At 33.8% G+C, this 16,632-nt stretch overlaps 1 protein-coding gene across 1 annotated transcript; it reads right to left on the bottom strand.

Moving 5' to 3' along the window:
* Positions 1–10,739: 10,739 nt before the first annotated feature.
* LOC112521784 (novel plant SNARE 11-like) lies at positions 10,740–16,178 on the bottom strand. Its single transcript, XM_025130779.1, has 10 exons — positions 16,099–16,178; positions 14,742–14,834; positions 14,525–14,618; positions 14,404–14,441; positions 14,135–14,223; positions 13,909–13,988; positions 13,078–13,134; positions 12,887–12,979; positions 12,729–12,803; positions 10,740–10,832 (listed from the first exon to the last, which is right to left on the bottom strand). The coding sequence occupies exons 1-10, from the start codon at positions 16,176–16,178 to the stop codon at positions 10,740–10,742; spliced, it is 792 nt and encodes a 263-aa protein (XP_024986547.1).
* Positions 16,179–16,632: the final 454 nt, after the last annotated feature.

Below are 16,632 nucleotides of genomic sequence, written 5' to 3'. Positions count from 1 at the left end.
TTTAACGGAAACCCAAAATTTTATAGAAAAACGAACAAAAACAATTAATAAATTCGCAGAAAATTTAGATTATATTAAAACTCAAAATAATCAAATTATAAACGAATTAAAAGATATTAAAAGAGAATTATTAAATAAAAAAAAATTACAACAAGATATAATAAAAGAAGAAGATTTAGAAAAAATAATTACAAGAATTAGTGACAATAAAATAGAAAAACCAAAAAACAAAGTAACACCTTATAAACATTGGTTACCTAGACAATGAATAATCAAAACAGGAATTTTCTAGGAAGAAGTAGAACACTACAGGAAGGTAGAAATTCTAGTAATGTACAAGATATTATAACTTCAGACARTTTTGTAAATAGAATTATGAGACGAGGATCAGGTAGTAATAGTTCACAACAAGCTATACATCTTGAAGAAACTGATACCATTCAGGGGGGTATGGCGGATTTTTTGGGTTTCCGTTAAACCACTAAAATAGGAAATAAATAAATCAAAAAGAAGAAGAAGACTTACAGAGAGTTTTGAGCGGAAGCAGAATTAGAAGCACCAGAGTTGTATTTGCAGCGGGTGTTTCTTGGAGGTTTGGAAGTTTTTTTTTTTTTATAGGTAAGGGATATAATATGAAGAACTAAGAAGGAACTGAAGAACTAAGAAGGAACTAAAGAACTAATTTAGGAAGCTAGACGGGAAGAGTTTAGCAACTCATAGAGAAAGTTGATTATTATTGCTTATGCGGTGAATTGCGGTGTGTCTTTACAACTGACTTCGAGTATCTATTTATACATGAAAAAAGAAAGAAAAAATAAATGTGGATCCAAAAATTCAAACTGCTACAGTACACTACAGTATGCTACAGTATACTACAGTATGCTACAGTAATAGTTAGGCAAATTTTTTCAAAAAGTACACAGTGACTTATCGGCCGCCATGAATTATTGAGGTATACGTGGCTGTCTGAATTATTGAAAGTACGTCACTGCTTTCATCATTCTTGTAGATCATGTGCTGTGTGCTGTTTTATCTAGAAATCTCTGTGCGTTTCTGGAATTGTTGGTGGTGACTCTTGATTATAGGGCTCRTCTTCTGAGTCATCTTCTCTGTTGTTGATGTCTGTGATACTGAGCTGAGTGCTTTCTCMGACAAACGGTAGAAGCATGTCCCAATTAAAATGTGACCAAATTTGTATGTAGTGTCCTTCTGCTAAAAGTTTATAGTCTGACCACTTGAATCTGTATGGGAGTTCTGGTGTCTTTTGTTCTTCTTCTATCCATGTTTTAAATTGCTCTGTCATTTCATCTTGATGACGAAATACGAGACTGTTTACGTSTATCTGTGTTGTGCATCCAATGGTTTTGAGGCGAGTTTGYTCCTCTGTATGATGACTGATGAAGATCCTTTTGCGTGCTGGCCTGTATGTCTTTCCTGTTGCTTCTGGGAATGAGGAAAATATTTTGCATCTTATACTGGGCGCATCAGTATAGGTAGCAATATTGTCTGCTGTTAAGATAAACTTTTCTCCGAGCTTGTTGAGCAAATGTTCTGTTCTCGGGGTGAAGCTGAATTMTAAGTAATCTATCATACCATGATGGTAGAAACTTAGAATATCTTCGTCTGTCATCTTGGCATTTTTGAGATTTATCTGTAGGCGARGAGTATTGTTTGGTGTTGTCTTGTCCTGTCCTGTCATGTCACCTCATGAGGACCAGTGTTACCAGAATGCATTTTGTAATTATGAGAGGTTGATTAATCATTTGTATCGTGGAGAGTGTTAATCATGGATATTATCATCTTCATTATTTTAATTTTAGATAAGTACATGAAACAGTTTCATTAAAATTTCGTTAATTATTATATAAAACAATTTCATAACCATATATGAAACAACTTCATTAAAAAAAGTATTATATGAAACAGTTTCACAAGATTAAACAATTTTATGAAATTTTTTTCATAAAATTAAACAATGAAATCGACAGATGAATGTGGTTTGCACGGTTTGTAAAAATAATGTGTTATGAAATTTGTAAGTAATTAGATATCCCAAGAACATATAAGAAACAGTAGGTGTCATTAAGTCCTAGTCCAGAAGGATCTATGTTGAAAATGTCAAAAATGATGATACAAGTTTTTCTTTTGATGTGATACATGTAAATAAAACAGAAAAAATGGTCTTAACACAATTTAGAAATCAATATCATGACAAAAACAACTTGATAACAACTATATTTAATATATATATATATATATATATATATATATATATAACAACTATATTTAATATATATATATATAGAGAGAGAGAGAGAGAGAGAGAAAGAGAGTTTGTTTCAAATATATATATATATATATATATATATAGGGGAGCGTTCAAATAAAAACCACTCAATTTGTAAAAACTGTGAAAACCTCATTCAACCAATCATAAATTTTCATTTTGTTCATTTTTTTGTAATTATGAGAGGTTGATTAACCATTTTTATTGTGAAAGGTGTTAATCATAGATATTATCATCTTCATTATTTTAATTTTAGAGAAATGCATGAAACAGTTTCATCAATTTTAGAGAAATACATGAAACAGTTTCATTAAGTATTATATGAAACAATTTCACAACCATATATGAAACAACTTCATCAAAAAAATTTCATGAAAAAATTTCATAAGATTAAACAATGAAATCGACGGATGAATGTGGTTTGCACGGTTTACACAAATGAAGGCGGTTTTTATTTGATCACTCCTCTCTCTCTCTCTCTCTCTCTATATATATATATATATATATATATATACTTGGGATCATGCGAGACCAAGGGTTTTTCGTGAGATCTGTAAGACCAATTCTCAACCCTTGTATTAGATCTACAATCTGAACATTCATAATCACAAAATTGTCACGAGACTTTTCAATAATCACAAAATTATCACCGTGCAACCTTAGATCATTAGATCATTAGCTTATAAAGTTGATCAATGAATATAAATTGATCTTACGGTTTTCACGAAAAACCCTTGTTATAAGAAGTCTCGTAACAATTTTATGATTATGAATGTTGATCAATGAACATAAATTGATCTTACGGTTTTGACGAAAAACCCTTGTTATAAGAAGTCTCGTAACAATTTTATGATTATGAATGTTGANAATGTTGATCAATGAACATAAATTGATCTTACGGTTTTGACGAAAAACCCTTGTTATAAGAAGTCTCGTAACAATTTTATGATTATGAATGTTGAGATTCAAATAATTATGACAACCAATTAGCTAGTGAGTATGAAACCATAATCATACAAGAAAGACAACACCTAATGGGCTGGTCATTCCAAAATTATGAACCTCTCCAAATTGGGGATGGGACTTATGGTACCTTTCCTTCCCATCTATTAACCTCATTTTGACCCACCCAACCCCACCACCCACCCAACCAAGTACTATGGTGTGTTCTACCTCACAATAGTCTAACATTCATTTATGAATCAACTAAATAATTCACGTTGATGAATAGAATTCAGTACAAAAATCGATAAATGTATTACTGATTATTAGTTGATTCGATAATATGTATATTTTTAGCAAAGGTTTTACAACAGTTTGATTGCACCTTGATAAGCGAGACGATAAATATCAATAATTTACATGATAGTTAAGGAAATTAAAAAGTTGGGTATTTATAAAGTCTGATATGTGTGTATGTCGTTTCTTCCTTACATTTACGCTTTACGAAGAGATAAATTAGAGCGTGTCGTGATCTTTGATGTTTCAGTTGAGCGAAATATTATCTTGCATAGAGTAGAAACACGAAAACAGTCACTTTGAACCACAAGAGTGGTGTCTGATCGGTTTGAGCTTGGCTCCAAAGGTCAAAAGTATCAGGAGGTCCCAGGTTCAAATCCAATGAGGAACAAAAATCCCCTTGTGGCCACGGAGGTTCAAATGCGGTGACTCCGGGCTATCTGCAAAACAGGTGGTCGCCCTAGGATTAGTCGGCTCGCTTAACGGGTTGGATATCCAGGTTAATAAAATAAAAAAAACAGTCACTTTGTTCATGTGATGACTATGATTCTTAGAAGTGTGAGATTCAAATTCAATATCTTTAAATTAATCATGCATGCCGACAAAATTTCAACTATTTAGACAAGTCTAATTGCGTGGCCATTAGCTTGTAATTTACCAAATGATTTTACTCGTTTGTACCTTTTGTCGTATGCTTGCAAGTGGCCAGCATTTTGGATCGTTACAGACTATTCAACTCGAAAAATATTGTCTTTTTGACGAAGGAAACGTACAATCATCGTGGGTTTTCGTTCCATTTTGAAGTAACAAACATAGCATAAAAATATGTCCTTATGTCATATAGGCATGAGCTGTTTTCGGTACTAATTTGTCTTATTCAAAAATACAAGTTTAGCTGATTCCAAATAATTCAAAGGACTCTAATTGCGGGTTGACCCTACAAAGTAGCTTTTGTATGTAAATATCTTGCATCAAGAGTGATTTTGACATGTACAAACCTTACATTCCATAAGTGAATTTAATGATCCAACACAATAAGTTAAATTAGTCATTGATCAAAGTGAGTAGTTGGAGTTATAAATAGGGTTATAACACCCAAGCATCCAACCCGCTATGCGAGCCGACTAATCTAAGGGTGACCATCTGCTTTGCAGGTAGCCTGGAGTCATCGCATTTGAACCTCTGTAGCCACAAGGGGATTTTTGTTCCTTCTTGGATTTGAACCTGAGACCTCCATGCACTTTTGACCTTTGGAGCCAAGCTCAAACCAATCAGGCACCACCCTTGTAACTATTACAAACTTTTAATAATGCGGTTAGTGAGTATAGGCGTTGACTGAAACGACTTACTTGACTTGAAATGATCCTAATAAGGATTTGCGTTGAAATTACGGTAGAACTTCAGGATGAGGATGAGTAGCGACAACTAGATAAGCTCGTTATTGGAAAAACGTTAAGTGTATGTTTATGGTGGAAATCAAGGAAGAGGAATGATATGAAGTAACGATATCAGATTTAGGGGATGTTTAGACATGTTGCAAATTAGATTCTCATTTAGGGTCAAAATAATCAAGATTTTGTTGTTGCAAAGTGATTTTTGAAGGGAAGTGTACAGATAATTGTTTGATTCTTGAATGTTGTAATAATTACGTTAAAACACACATCCTAACACTCATTTATATGATATACCATCATATTATATGGTTCAACATCATGATGTTATTCATCTTGGTCGAGATGAGTTATAATGTTCTATTGACCGATTAAGTTTTATTCATTTCATTGGTTTAAAACTGAAAACATATTAATCATTGTCAATCATACTACTCTATTTAACATATGTTGTTTACCTCAAGTAGTATATGCAATTGGATAAAGTGACATAATCTTGCATTCTGCTCTTCTCATGACATGTGGATTATACCTGCTGAGATGCATTAAATGCATAGGGTATAAATAGCTGAGAAGACTCTGATTTTCACTACCGCTTTTCATCTGTCTTTGCCTTCTTTACTCTTTCTTTCCTTTTTTGTGTAATATATGCAAGATAACTTCGTGATTTCTACTTTGTTCTTCATAGATCCTTAATGCTCTAAGATTAAAGTAAGATTGTTTAGATTAAGATTATTCTTTTTTTCTCATTCGACAACAGTTTGTAAATTCATATGTATTGATTCTTCTCAATAATCAATAATCAATAACCTTTGACAATCAAAAATTTTGTTCCTCACATGAAAATCATTGTTCCCATGAGCTGCTTTTTGATCTTCTCAAGTTCACAAGACTTGTTGCACTTGACATGCCTGTTTTGACGCGAATTATGATTCTTCAAACCTGAATGATCTTCTTTTGTTTCGTTTCTGGTTCCAAGCATTACATCATTCTCTGTCAAAAGTGATATCATATGGGTAGAAGAATTAATCCACATTTGTAAACATCCGATCCATGAGTTGGCGAAATAAGAAGAAAAACAGTGAAGTTGGATTGGATGGTAGTGCATGGACTTGATAAAACAACTCGCGGTCGCAACAGGACTGAAGTTGGTTTGTGCAACTTTTGTGTTGAGGTTGTTCAACATATAGATAGTCTGAGAAAATTAGCAAAAGCCTAACATAGTAACTAGGGTTGGATGATGACAATAAAATCTTATTCATGTCTGAAGTGGAGATATGAGACTTAAAAAGCCTCATGAGTGGTGGTGTGCACTGTGCAGGTGTAACCAACTTTATGTTCTGCAACCATAGGTAGGGAAGAGTTAAGATAGGATTAGGAGTGAATGGTTTGAGGGTCATCTGCCTGCCCTCTATGGTGTTGTGGATCAGAAAAATAAAAGAAAAAGAAACAAGAATCTGGTGAATTAGATGGATGATCATGATGATATAAAGAGAGAGGCTAGAAATTCTTCATGTGAAGCTCTGGTGGATCTTCTTCTTCTTCTTCTTCTTCTTGTCTCACCTTCACCTATGCTTAAATGGAATTCTTTTAGTTCTAATAAATCAAGAGGAATTTAATTATGGTTTTACTAATGGACGATTCCTCAATATCTTGTTCGCTGACTCTTTGGCCTTAAGAACGTTGGTTTTAAGAATGAGTGATTGCCCTTCTCCGACCCTTACTGCCCAACCTGACAGCGAACAGCTAATGCGTTCCACTTATTGAACAGAGTTCTATGGTCGATGTATGACCCCTGGATGCCAAAGGCATCCTTGGGGTAATCTCATAGTTCCTACGGGTGGACCCAGAAATGATACATTGGAAGAACCCGTTGGGTCTTCCAATATCAATAAGATTTCTAAAAAAACATTTTTTTTTCTGCTAAGAATTATTACGATACCCAATTGATTTTCCAAACTCAATTATCATATAATACAGTCTAAAATACACAAGTAACCTAAGGTTAAGATGAAGAAGAAACACAGAATTTTGATATTTTTGAGATCATCCAAACTTTGGAGGTCTGAAACACCATAAAAATAGAAGAAAAATAAACATACAAGGGTTTCTTGCCTTCAAATAGTATAGCTCATTTATCCATTCTTGCCAATAACTCATATATATTTCACCTAATACTTGAACTTAGGTACATTACCAAGAATTGTATCATCAAACTTAAACTTGACATGATTGCTGTCTGTGTTTTGTTGTTTTTTAAATGCTTGAAATCATCAAGGCATCAAGAACAATGGCAACATTTCCTTGATTTTGAATTTTTTTCTACAATGGTAGCATCATCTAACTATTACCTTTCTATTGATTTTGATGAACTCAATTCTAAGGCTTGATCTTCTATTCATTTATCTTCCACCATTTTAAAGGATATTTAAGATAATGGCGATTTACCAAATATGAGACAGACCAACATGAAAATCAACAAACAGAAACTCTAAACAGCCCAAATGTCGCCCTCCTTCTGTATAATCATTGACATACAACTACACGATGAACATACAGAAAACGAGAGAGCAATCATAATTCTTCCCAAGCCGCTCTATCGATTCAATGGACATTCGGAATATAGCTAAGAGAATACAAAACAAAAAGCATATAAAACAGAACTTCCCTAAACAATCTTCAAAACGAACCCACACAAAAGATATGCATATCTCGGTCGTTGAATCAATTGAATATTTTCACATACAACATTGAATCAATCGAACATTACCTACAAATTGATCATACTTATCACAACAAAACAAAGCATCTCACTCGAATCGATAAAGCCTTACCTCAAGAGATGGAATCTTCCTTGAAAAGACAAGGATATAGATGGGGAAATCGGAGATTCAACAGATAGCTATGAGAGGAGCGATGAGCATTTAAGTCCTGTAAATCACACCATCTTGGACTATGAATCGCTGCCTTGAGAGTAGGAGAAACCGAGAGGTTGGAAAAACAGATGATGAAGCTGGAGGCGCGAATCAGAGTTGTTGATGCTCAAATTTAATGGAGAATATTAACTGCAGTTAGGTGTAAGGACCAAATAGTAGAAAAGTGTGTACCACCAGGTATTTCATGTTATAAATTAAGTCTAGGGACCAAATCTATAAAATCAACATATCATAGGGACCAAGTCTATAATTTACTTTATAAATAACGATAAAAATTTTAAAATAAAGAAATTGTTGAAGTTAGGAGGGTGTTTGAGATTGTTTATAAAAATAACTTATTGACTTATTCCGATGTGACACCGATAATAAGCACTTTTGAGTGTTTGGATAAACAGTTTATGTCGATGTCAAACCGGTGACAAGGATTTTTTGAAGAAGTTATACCTTTCTGACTTATAATAAGTTGATAAGTGTTTTTGTAGAAAAGTATAAGTTGTTTTAAATAAGCAATCACAAACACCCCTGAATATGACTTTTTTGGTGATTTTGACTTCTATTTTTCTATTTTGCATAAAAACTATTGGAAATGATCCATTCAATTATGTGAAGGTGTTTTTTACACCCTGACTTGTTCGGCAATTTTACCATTTTGTTTTTGTTATTCTAACCATACCCTTTCTCTCAAGAGCTCCTACCTTCCTCGTTGCTCGACACCTTAACACTGCCCTTGTTGCTTGATGTCGAGCCTTACCCTTGCTACTCGATCAACCTTCTAGTCTCACCGACTATCAAACCTTGCTATAGGGGATGAACCTATTAATAGGGCAGGGGTGCATGAGCTACTACCCAATAGTCTCGTTGTAATGAAGAATAAAAAAAAAACAATATGGGTCTTAAAGATATACCCGCTAAATTTTGAGGGGTGCCCTAAAATGTTATAAAACCAAAAGTATAACAGAAGTCAGAAATGACTGAGATGGTTTAAATTGAGATCTTGTGAGTTTGCCTCCCGCTTTTAGTGAATAACCAATTCTCACTTTTCGAGTTCCCTTTTCTTACATGCTGGTGACAAAATGAAGGAAAACGGCAAGAAGAAAAGTTGAACTAGTGATGTCGAAAAATAGCAACAAATCAACTAACCTATCATTATGTTATGAAAATCCCCTATAGCGTTCACTCGTATGGTCTAATGGTGTCATCGTACGAAAAAAAAACCGTCCTGTCTCTTCTTGTTACTCTATCTTCCTCCTCTTTCGTTGCTGCTACGCCCTCCTTGAAACTGCAAGTTTGTGCTCTCCTCTCGGTTTCTTGTTTTCGATCTCCATTTGACATTATTCATGGTTAAAGTTACGTGGAAGGTAAATAAAGTCATAATCAACTCATATTCCCCAAAAAGTGGATCCCGCTTTAGTAACTCCGAATAAAGTAAATATATGCATTAAGATACGAAGACTTCTTATTCCACAACAACAAAAACACTTATTTACATAGTGGGGCTAGCATTATCCTTTTTGTAGTGCCGAATCTTGTATGTGTTTCTATGAAAAGGAATTTGTCCATTTTTTGGGAGTTTTAAAGAAGGGTGCAAACACAAAGAACTTTGATTAGTAATTGCATCCAATTTCAAAAACTATTCCAATTGTTTCCGATTTTGGAAGGAATATTTATGAAATCTCCATGAAGAATCTTAGGGTATTCCAATATTAGTAGGTTGATTGTTTCGCTCCTATATTTTCCAAAAGGAAAAATTTTAGATCTATGATATTCTCGTTAACAAATGGTAATAAATCGAATCGATTGGAATGGAAAACAACCAATCTCATAATGAAGTAGTTAGAACGTTTTAACAAACAAACTAAAATACAGAGTTATTAGTTTTGTAAAAGCTTTATTTTTTTGATTTGTTTTCTTTTGGTTATTGTATTTCTTGAATTTATTCGAAATCCGTTGTTGCTTATGTGGGAATTTGTATGGGGTTTTGAGCATCTAGTGACTGAATTTTGCATCGCCTCCAAGTGCTTCTTCAATGATTTGGATAATTTATTTTGATTTATGTGGATTTTCAAAATATAGGGGTAAAATGGTAATTTACATAAGAATAAACTACAAATATGGTTCTTGTGGTTTGTCAAAAGCAACACTTTTTTATCCTCCTCAAGCAGAGTGTTTCACGCGTTAGTTGGGCTCCTGATCCGTGTAGGAAATCCCCTATGTCCCTGGAAGGCGAGCAACTTGCTAAGCGAGAAGAAGCCTATTCAGGATCCCTGTGAGGAGGCCTTCTGGACTCGTAAAAAGACGAGGGTTTTCAAATTACAAGATAGTTATTATGGTTTACAAAACATCCGGATTTAGTCCATCTCTCTAACGACAATTAAAAAATGAGGGGCATTTTTGTTCTCTTATCAATTCTTTGTCTTTTACCCAAACAAAAACCACAATGATCAAATCAAACTTTGATTCGATAAAAGACAAAAATAGATAAAAGGACAAAAATGTCCTCACTTAACGGAATTTTTAACAACCTTCAGAGGAAGAGACCAAATCCGGACATTTTTACAGAACACGGTGGTCATCTTGAAATCTCAAAACTATAGTGACGAAAAGTATTATTTTTGACAAACCATAAGGACCAAGTTTGTAGTTTACTCTTTACATAATTTGACAGGTTATTTGATACACAAACAAAGAATGTGGAAATGCAAACTGTTGCACAAGAACATTACATACAACATCCAAAGACGATCACAACACCAATGTGGTATGCCACTAGTGTTTGTAACGAATATTGGTACAAATTCACTTATATAACTTGATAGGGTTTCCATACTCAGGATTGGGAATAAATAGTGTGGTAACGAGAAATGAACCAATATATGGAGATCAAATTTACATGGTATGAAACCAGAGGAGTTTTCGACTAGTAGCAGGAGGGGCTAGCCCAGGAAGGTCCTGTATATCTTGGTTTTCTGGATGCATGACCTGAAATTTAGAGATCATGACACACATATTAGATATTGCATCAGAAATAAACGTACTTTCAAAATTTTCATTTTCAATTTCTACTACAAAACATCTAAAAAACAGCATCTTTAAAATAGGAACCAAAACAAAGGCATATGCAATTTGCCATAGATATTTAACTGTATAACCAAAACAAAGACATATCTACGATAATGAATAGAAGGATAAGATTAGTTGAAACCATTATTGCAAGACAAAAGGTGATATTTTGTGATTGGTGGTAAGGCAGGTGACTGTCACAAATTTACACTTTACATATATATAGAGAGAGAGAAAGAGGGGGAAGATCAAATGTTAATCATCATTTTTGTATTAACTTTGAAAACCCTCTCAATCAATCAAATTCCATTATTTTTATAGGTTTATGTCTTGTTCATTTTACCCTTACAAGGGTATTCTAGTAAATTGAATTTATTTGTAACCTCCAAACAATTAATGGGGGGTTACAAACAATCAAATCCCAAAAAAATATACATTCATATTATTAATTTTTTTTTACTATTGATCTTCCATGTTCATTCTTGTATGAATTCCTAAATCGCATAAGAAACACGGTAGTAACGATTTTCGGTATTGATCAATTTGAACACAAATAAACCGTGAACACAATTTGAACAAATTAACAGATGAACACAAATTAACAGATGCTACCTTAATTTTGTGGGACGTGTATGTGAATATATGGGCCAAAAATTGCACATATCGTGTTCATTTGTGTTCATATCGTGTTCACGGTTCATTTGTGTTCAAATTGTGTTCACGGTTCATTTGTGTTCAAATTGTGTTCACGGTTGTTCATTTTTGTTCAAATTGTGTTCACGGTTCATTTGTGTTCACGGTTCATTTGTGTTCAAATTGATCAATACTGAAAATTGTTACTATCGTGTTTCTTATGCGATTTAGGAATTCATACAAGAATGAACATGAAAGATCAATAGTAAAATAAAATAAAATAATATGAATGCATATTTTTTGGGATTTGAATGTTTGTAACTCCCCATTAATTGTTTGGGGTTACAAATGAATTCAATTTACTAGAATACCCTTGATAAGTGTATTTTTTCTTCCCAAAATGCCCCTTTCATCATTGTTCACTAGGCCTCATTAAAATTCAAACTTTAAAATTTAATTTTTTTTATTGATATATATATATATACACACGAAATATTAGGTGAGAATAAGAGGTAAGAAGTGTAAAAATGATTTGGACCCTTGATCACTTTAATCTCACCCTCATCTCATGAATTGCGTTTTAGAAGAGAATTGATCTGTTATATCTCATTAGTGTTGCTTTAGTGTTTTTATAAGTATATAATTTTATATACGGCAAATGTAACAAATAAACTCACACATTCTTCAATTAGGATCGATCAAGGGTGAAGATCTCTTCTCACCATGACTTTCATTCTCACCGGACCCCAACCCTATATATATATATATATATATATATATATATGTGTGTGTGTGTGTGTGTGTGTGTGTGTGTGTGTAAGGTTGAGTTCGATAAAAAGGGAAGTTGGTCTTCACCCATGGATCAATCATAATTGAATGTCAACACTAATAAGGTGCACTGAGATGCACCAGATAAATTTCTTTCTAAAATACAATTCATAGGTGGACATGGAATTAAAAGTGACCAAAGATTCAGATATTTTATCACGCTTCTCATCATAACTTTTCTTCTCATACACGATCCTTCTCCTATATATTATACATATAACATAAGTGACATTTAACAGCAAGATAAATCTTAGTGAAGGAACTTCAACCGTTACCTTATTGGGAGCAAACATGAGGTCTTACCGGTTGAGCCATTCTCAAGTTTATATAATATTTGTTATAGCTCAAACGTACCTTCACAATAATGATCGCTATGACACCAATCACAATAAGAAAGAGCATGGACATAATACAGCGATCGGTTGCAATCTGTGTAAGAAGTCCAAATGAGCAACAAAATGTAAAAAGATGGAATTTTAAGAAATGGGGTTATGAGTAAATTAGAGACAGACCTGCTTGCCAAGTTCCTTCACCAATCTGGAAGCCTTCTTGATTGAAAAATGGATCGAATCAAGATCATCGATGATTCTGTTCATTTGTTCTGTCTGGAAATAATTCAATCACCAGAAACTGATAACGATTAGTCTACGTGATGAAGAAAATGGAAGGAGTTAACGTGCATCAGTCATGTCCGATAACACACCTGTCCTTTGAGTGTTGCTGCGGTCTGACTTCCGACATTTACTGTGTCGTGGACAACCTGTTAAACAATGCTAAATTAAGCATACATCAAGTTGAAAGTTTTTGTGTAACTGATGAAATTAAGAATATGAATTCCTTCTATTATAGCTCAGTTGTCCAGGTCAAAGTTTTAACATATAAAACTTTCCATGGATTGGATGGAGAACATAGGTCCTTAGAAATCGAGTTTATAGGCGCCAAAAATGTCTAAGTGTGTGTTACAATAAGTTTATAAGATGTTTGTCATATTAATTTTTTTTATATGGCATTATCTGAAAAAAGTGTCTTATAAAAACAATTGTTCATAGAAAAAGTTAACAAAACACTTTCTTTGAACAATGTCCTAAAAACTTGTTAAGAGCATAGGATGCATAATTGTGTTCGGTCCTACAAACCCAAGTCTTATGAAGCGATTTGTACACAATTTTGGCGACCTATAAACCTATTTCCTTGTAGTGAGTGGTTTCAACTCAAAATGATGCTTAACCCTTCCAAGTCGAAGAACAAAATTTTTCTAGATGTCAAGATACAAAAGTCAATTTCTATACATGTATCCAATCACAATGTCTCCTTGGATTTTCTAAGAAGCTGTTATTTTCTGATCAGAAATTCATAATCCCCTCTTATTCCTAATTATCCTTTTGTTAAATTTCAGTATTTCTTGTGCATTTGTTATCTAAATCTAGTAATTTCATTATGTACACCCTAAAATGTGACTGGTGGTGCTAGCCTTTGTTCTCCAGTTTTCATTGTGGCTGCAGGAAAGGAGGTGAAGTTGCCATAAGATACCAACCTTCTTCGATCGTTCTATGGCTTGATCGGTCTCATCCATCATTTGATTACCATGGCCCACTAGTTCCTGGTTTGTCATAGCTACAAATGTATATTTGCTCCATTAATGAACACATAGAAAGTAGTCTGTAAAATTCTAAATGAACTTTGTTTGGTGTAGGAAAATATCAAATATTGCTGGAAAATCCCAATTTCAAAGTTACAAAGATGTTGCATTGTATACTTACATGAGGCTAGCAAGCCATTATCTTCTGCAGATACTTCTTCAGTCCCCTCAATATGCCCAACTCTTTTTCTTTCAATGTTGCTTGCATATCTAGATCATCCAACAAACGAATAAATGAATCAAAGATGCATTAGAGAAAAATTGCTTGTCAAACAGATAACTGAAAATAAATACTAAATCAAGATGATGATGAAGAGATATATCACATGATACTAAATATATGAGATTTGATGAGCTAAAGAGAGAGAGTTGGAAGTCTGAAAAACTTACTTCTTTTTCAGTTCAACATAAGAATTCAACTCCTTGACCTGGATACAAATAACATAAAAGTAACGACTTTCCTATATCCGCAATAGGAGAGGGCACGATAGAAACGAACACGATACTATACCATTGATTGCTTTCTCTCATTCAGCATCCTGCTAGCATGAGGAATGCTTGTATAGTCTAAATCTTTAACTTCTCTCTCGAACTCTTTAATAAGCCTGTAGTAATAAACATTGTACTTGAGATTAACCTATCAAAGAACCACCACAAGAACCAGCAAGAATCTTTCATTTTCACATAGCTGTAGTAATGCTTTTAAATCAATACATGATCTGAGTTACCTCTTGCATTCACGCATCTTATCGGTAAGCTCCTCCAACTGCCTACTCTGCCTACCTGAGTCTTTGATCTTCTCCAGCTTTTGAAATCCATTTCTGCTCAAAATTAGATTTTGAATAGTTAGTCACTCCACTATAAAATACAAATAGATAACCGTTTGACTTTGGTGGTCAACTTGACCATCATATGGTTCCTAAGTTTGTCTTTCTTAGTGCTTACATTTCAGGAAACACAACTTTCATGGTTGGTGTTGTCTTACATACTTATATCAATATAGCTTTATGCATTGATTAGAGGAATCAAGCTATTTTAATTGTTCTTGAAAGAAAGCAGCTGCAAAGAAAATACATCAACACCCATATCAACATGGAGTCTCAAACCAATAGCCATTCTGTTCAAAAGCCTTAACAGGTATATGAGTTGGGCAAAAAGAACTAGTTCAAACAGTTTCAATTGTTAGTCTGAAAACTACTTCAGTGTACCTTATTTTGGGAATTAGTAACCAGCATGAGCACAATCATCCTATACCAATACTCTTGTCCCACAACAATTGTAGCGTTTTGACTCCTCAAGCGAATTAATACAAACAGTAGTGGAGTAGCAGCTAATCTTTTTGACCAAAATGAACCGCAATTAATTAAAGGGAAAATAACATATATAACTTAGAATCTTCCTGTAAGAGGCTGTAATCCCTTGCCCTCTCCATTCTATTCACCGAAAACTGATAACAGTTACAAAGAGCTTACAAAGGAAACCTATCATATACATGAAAGGAAACAAATCGAATCACATAATCCTAAATACATTATTTACATAATTACCATCACTTCCACGAAGAAAAGATATTGTAATTCTTATGGCACATTCTAATCCAAAAAAACTGCAATTTTTTATGGGGAACGTATCAATCTATTGGTTTTAAGCTAATATATAGTCTATACAGCACATTTTAAACTTCGATTTGGTGAACAAGAATTAACTTGTGAAACTCTGACGTCCAATACTTACTACAGCATATCGTCACACCCAACCTTTTTGACTCTGATATGCCACACAGGTGTATAGACCCCTGGTATGCACCTAGACAAAGTACTTTCCAAGAAGAAGGATCAATAACATTCTACGAAACACCACAAATGGTCTCTAGGACTGTTCATTACATTAGGATCTTAATGTATTCTTGAAATATTTAATAAACGTCCTTGGTTATGTGTCCTTAACATTCTGTTTTAAGCTTACAGCTCAACCGGATAAGTTCATGACCGTGTGCATCTAAATGCATACCTACATTCAAGCAAAAATCGACAATTCTCCAGATATTTTGACCAAAATCAAATTAAGAAAAGAGAAAATGCTTACGAGAGAGCTCGAAATACGTCAGTAATCCGTCCGTCAAGCTCTCCAAGGTCCTCGCTTATGGAAGATATCGAAGACGCCATCCTTATCTCAAACTATGTACATCAATTCAAACAAACGTAGATATCTCTACTTTCTTTCCTATCATATCACAGACATGAATCATGATTAAGACAGAAATGTCGGCTACGTTCCTCGATTCATATCATTATTAAATCAAAAACATGCACAATTTTCTCAAATCTAATCAGAATATCTTACAAGCACATATTTTAGAACTAGATTTCTATCAACCTGAATCATATTGAATCAAAATCGCTGATCTCCATTTTCGAATTCTTCGATTTGTGCTGTAAGCGTTCAGATCGGAGCAATGCATGTGGAATTTATCATGGATCCAAAGGAAATCTTTAACGATGGTGTCATGGTGTTGATCAGTGTCTCTACGAGAGATTGTAACAGGAAAATGCCACCTACGTATGAGATGTTGTAGAGAGTGAAATAAGGGGTACTTTTGTCATTTGTTCGTGTTCTTTT

This window comes from Cynara cardunculus (assembly GCF_001531365.2).
Source record: "Cynara cardunculus var. scolymus isolate 2C chromosome LG 11, CcrdV1, whole genome shotgun sequence".
NCBI lineage: Eukaryota > Viridiplantae > Streptophyta > Magnoliopsida > Asterales > Asteraceae > Cynara > Cynara cardunculus.
This window is presented reverse-complemented; position numbering and strand designations above follow the sequence as displayed.

Bases quoted from the DNA above. Each gene is read 5' to 3' on its own strand.
- LOC112521784 (XM_025130779.1), bottom strand. From the start codon at position 16,178: ATGGCGTCTTCGATATCTTCCATAAGCGAGGACCTTGGAGAGCTTGAC. The intron at 14,442-14,524 runs GTATAGTATCGT...ATTTGTATCCAG, and splicing joins ATGAGAGAAAGCAATCAATG to GTCAAGGAGTTGAATTCTTA. The intron at 12,980-13,077 runs GTGTGTTATCGG...AATTATTTCCAG, and splicing joins CAGCAACACTCAAAGGACAG to ACAGAACAAATGAACAGAAT.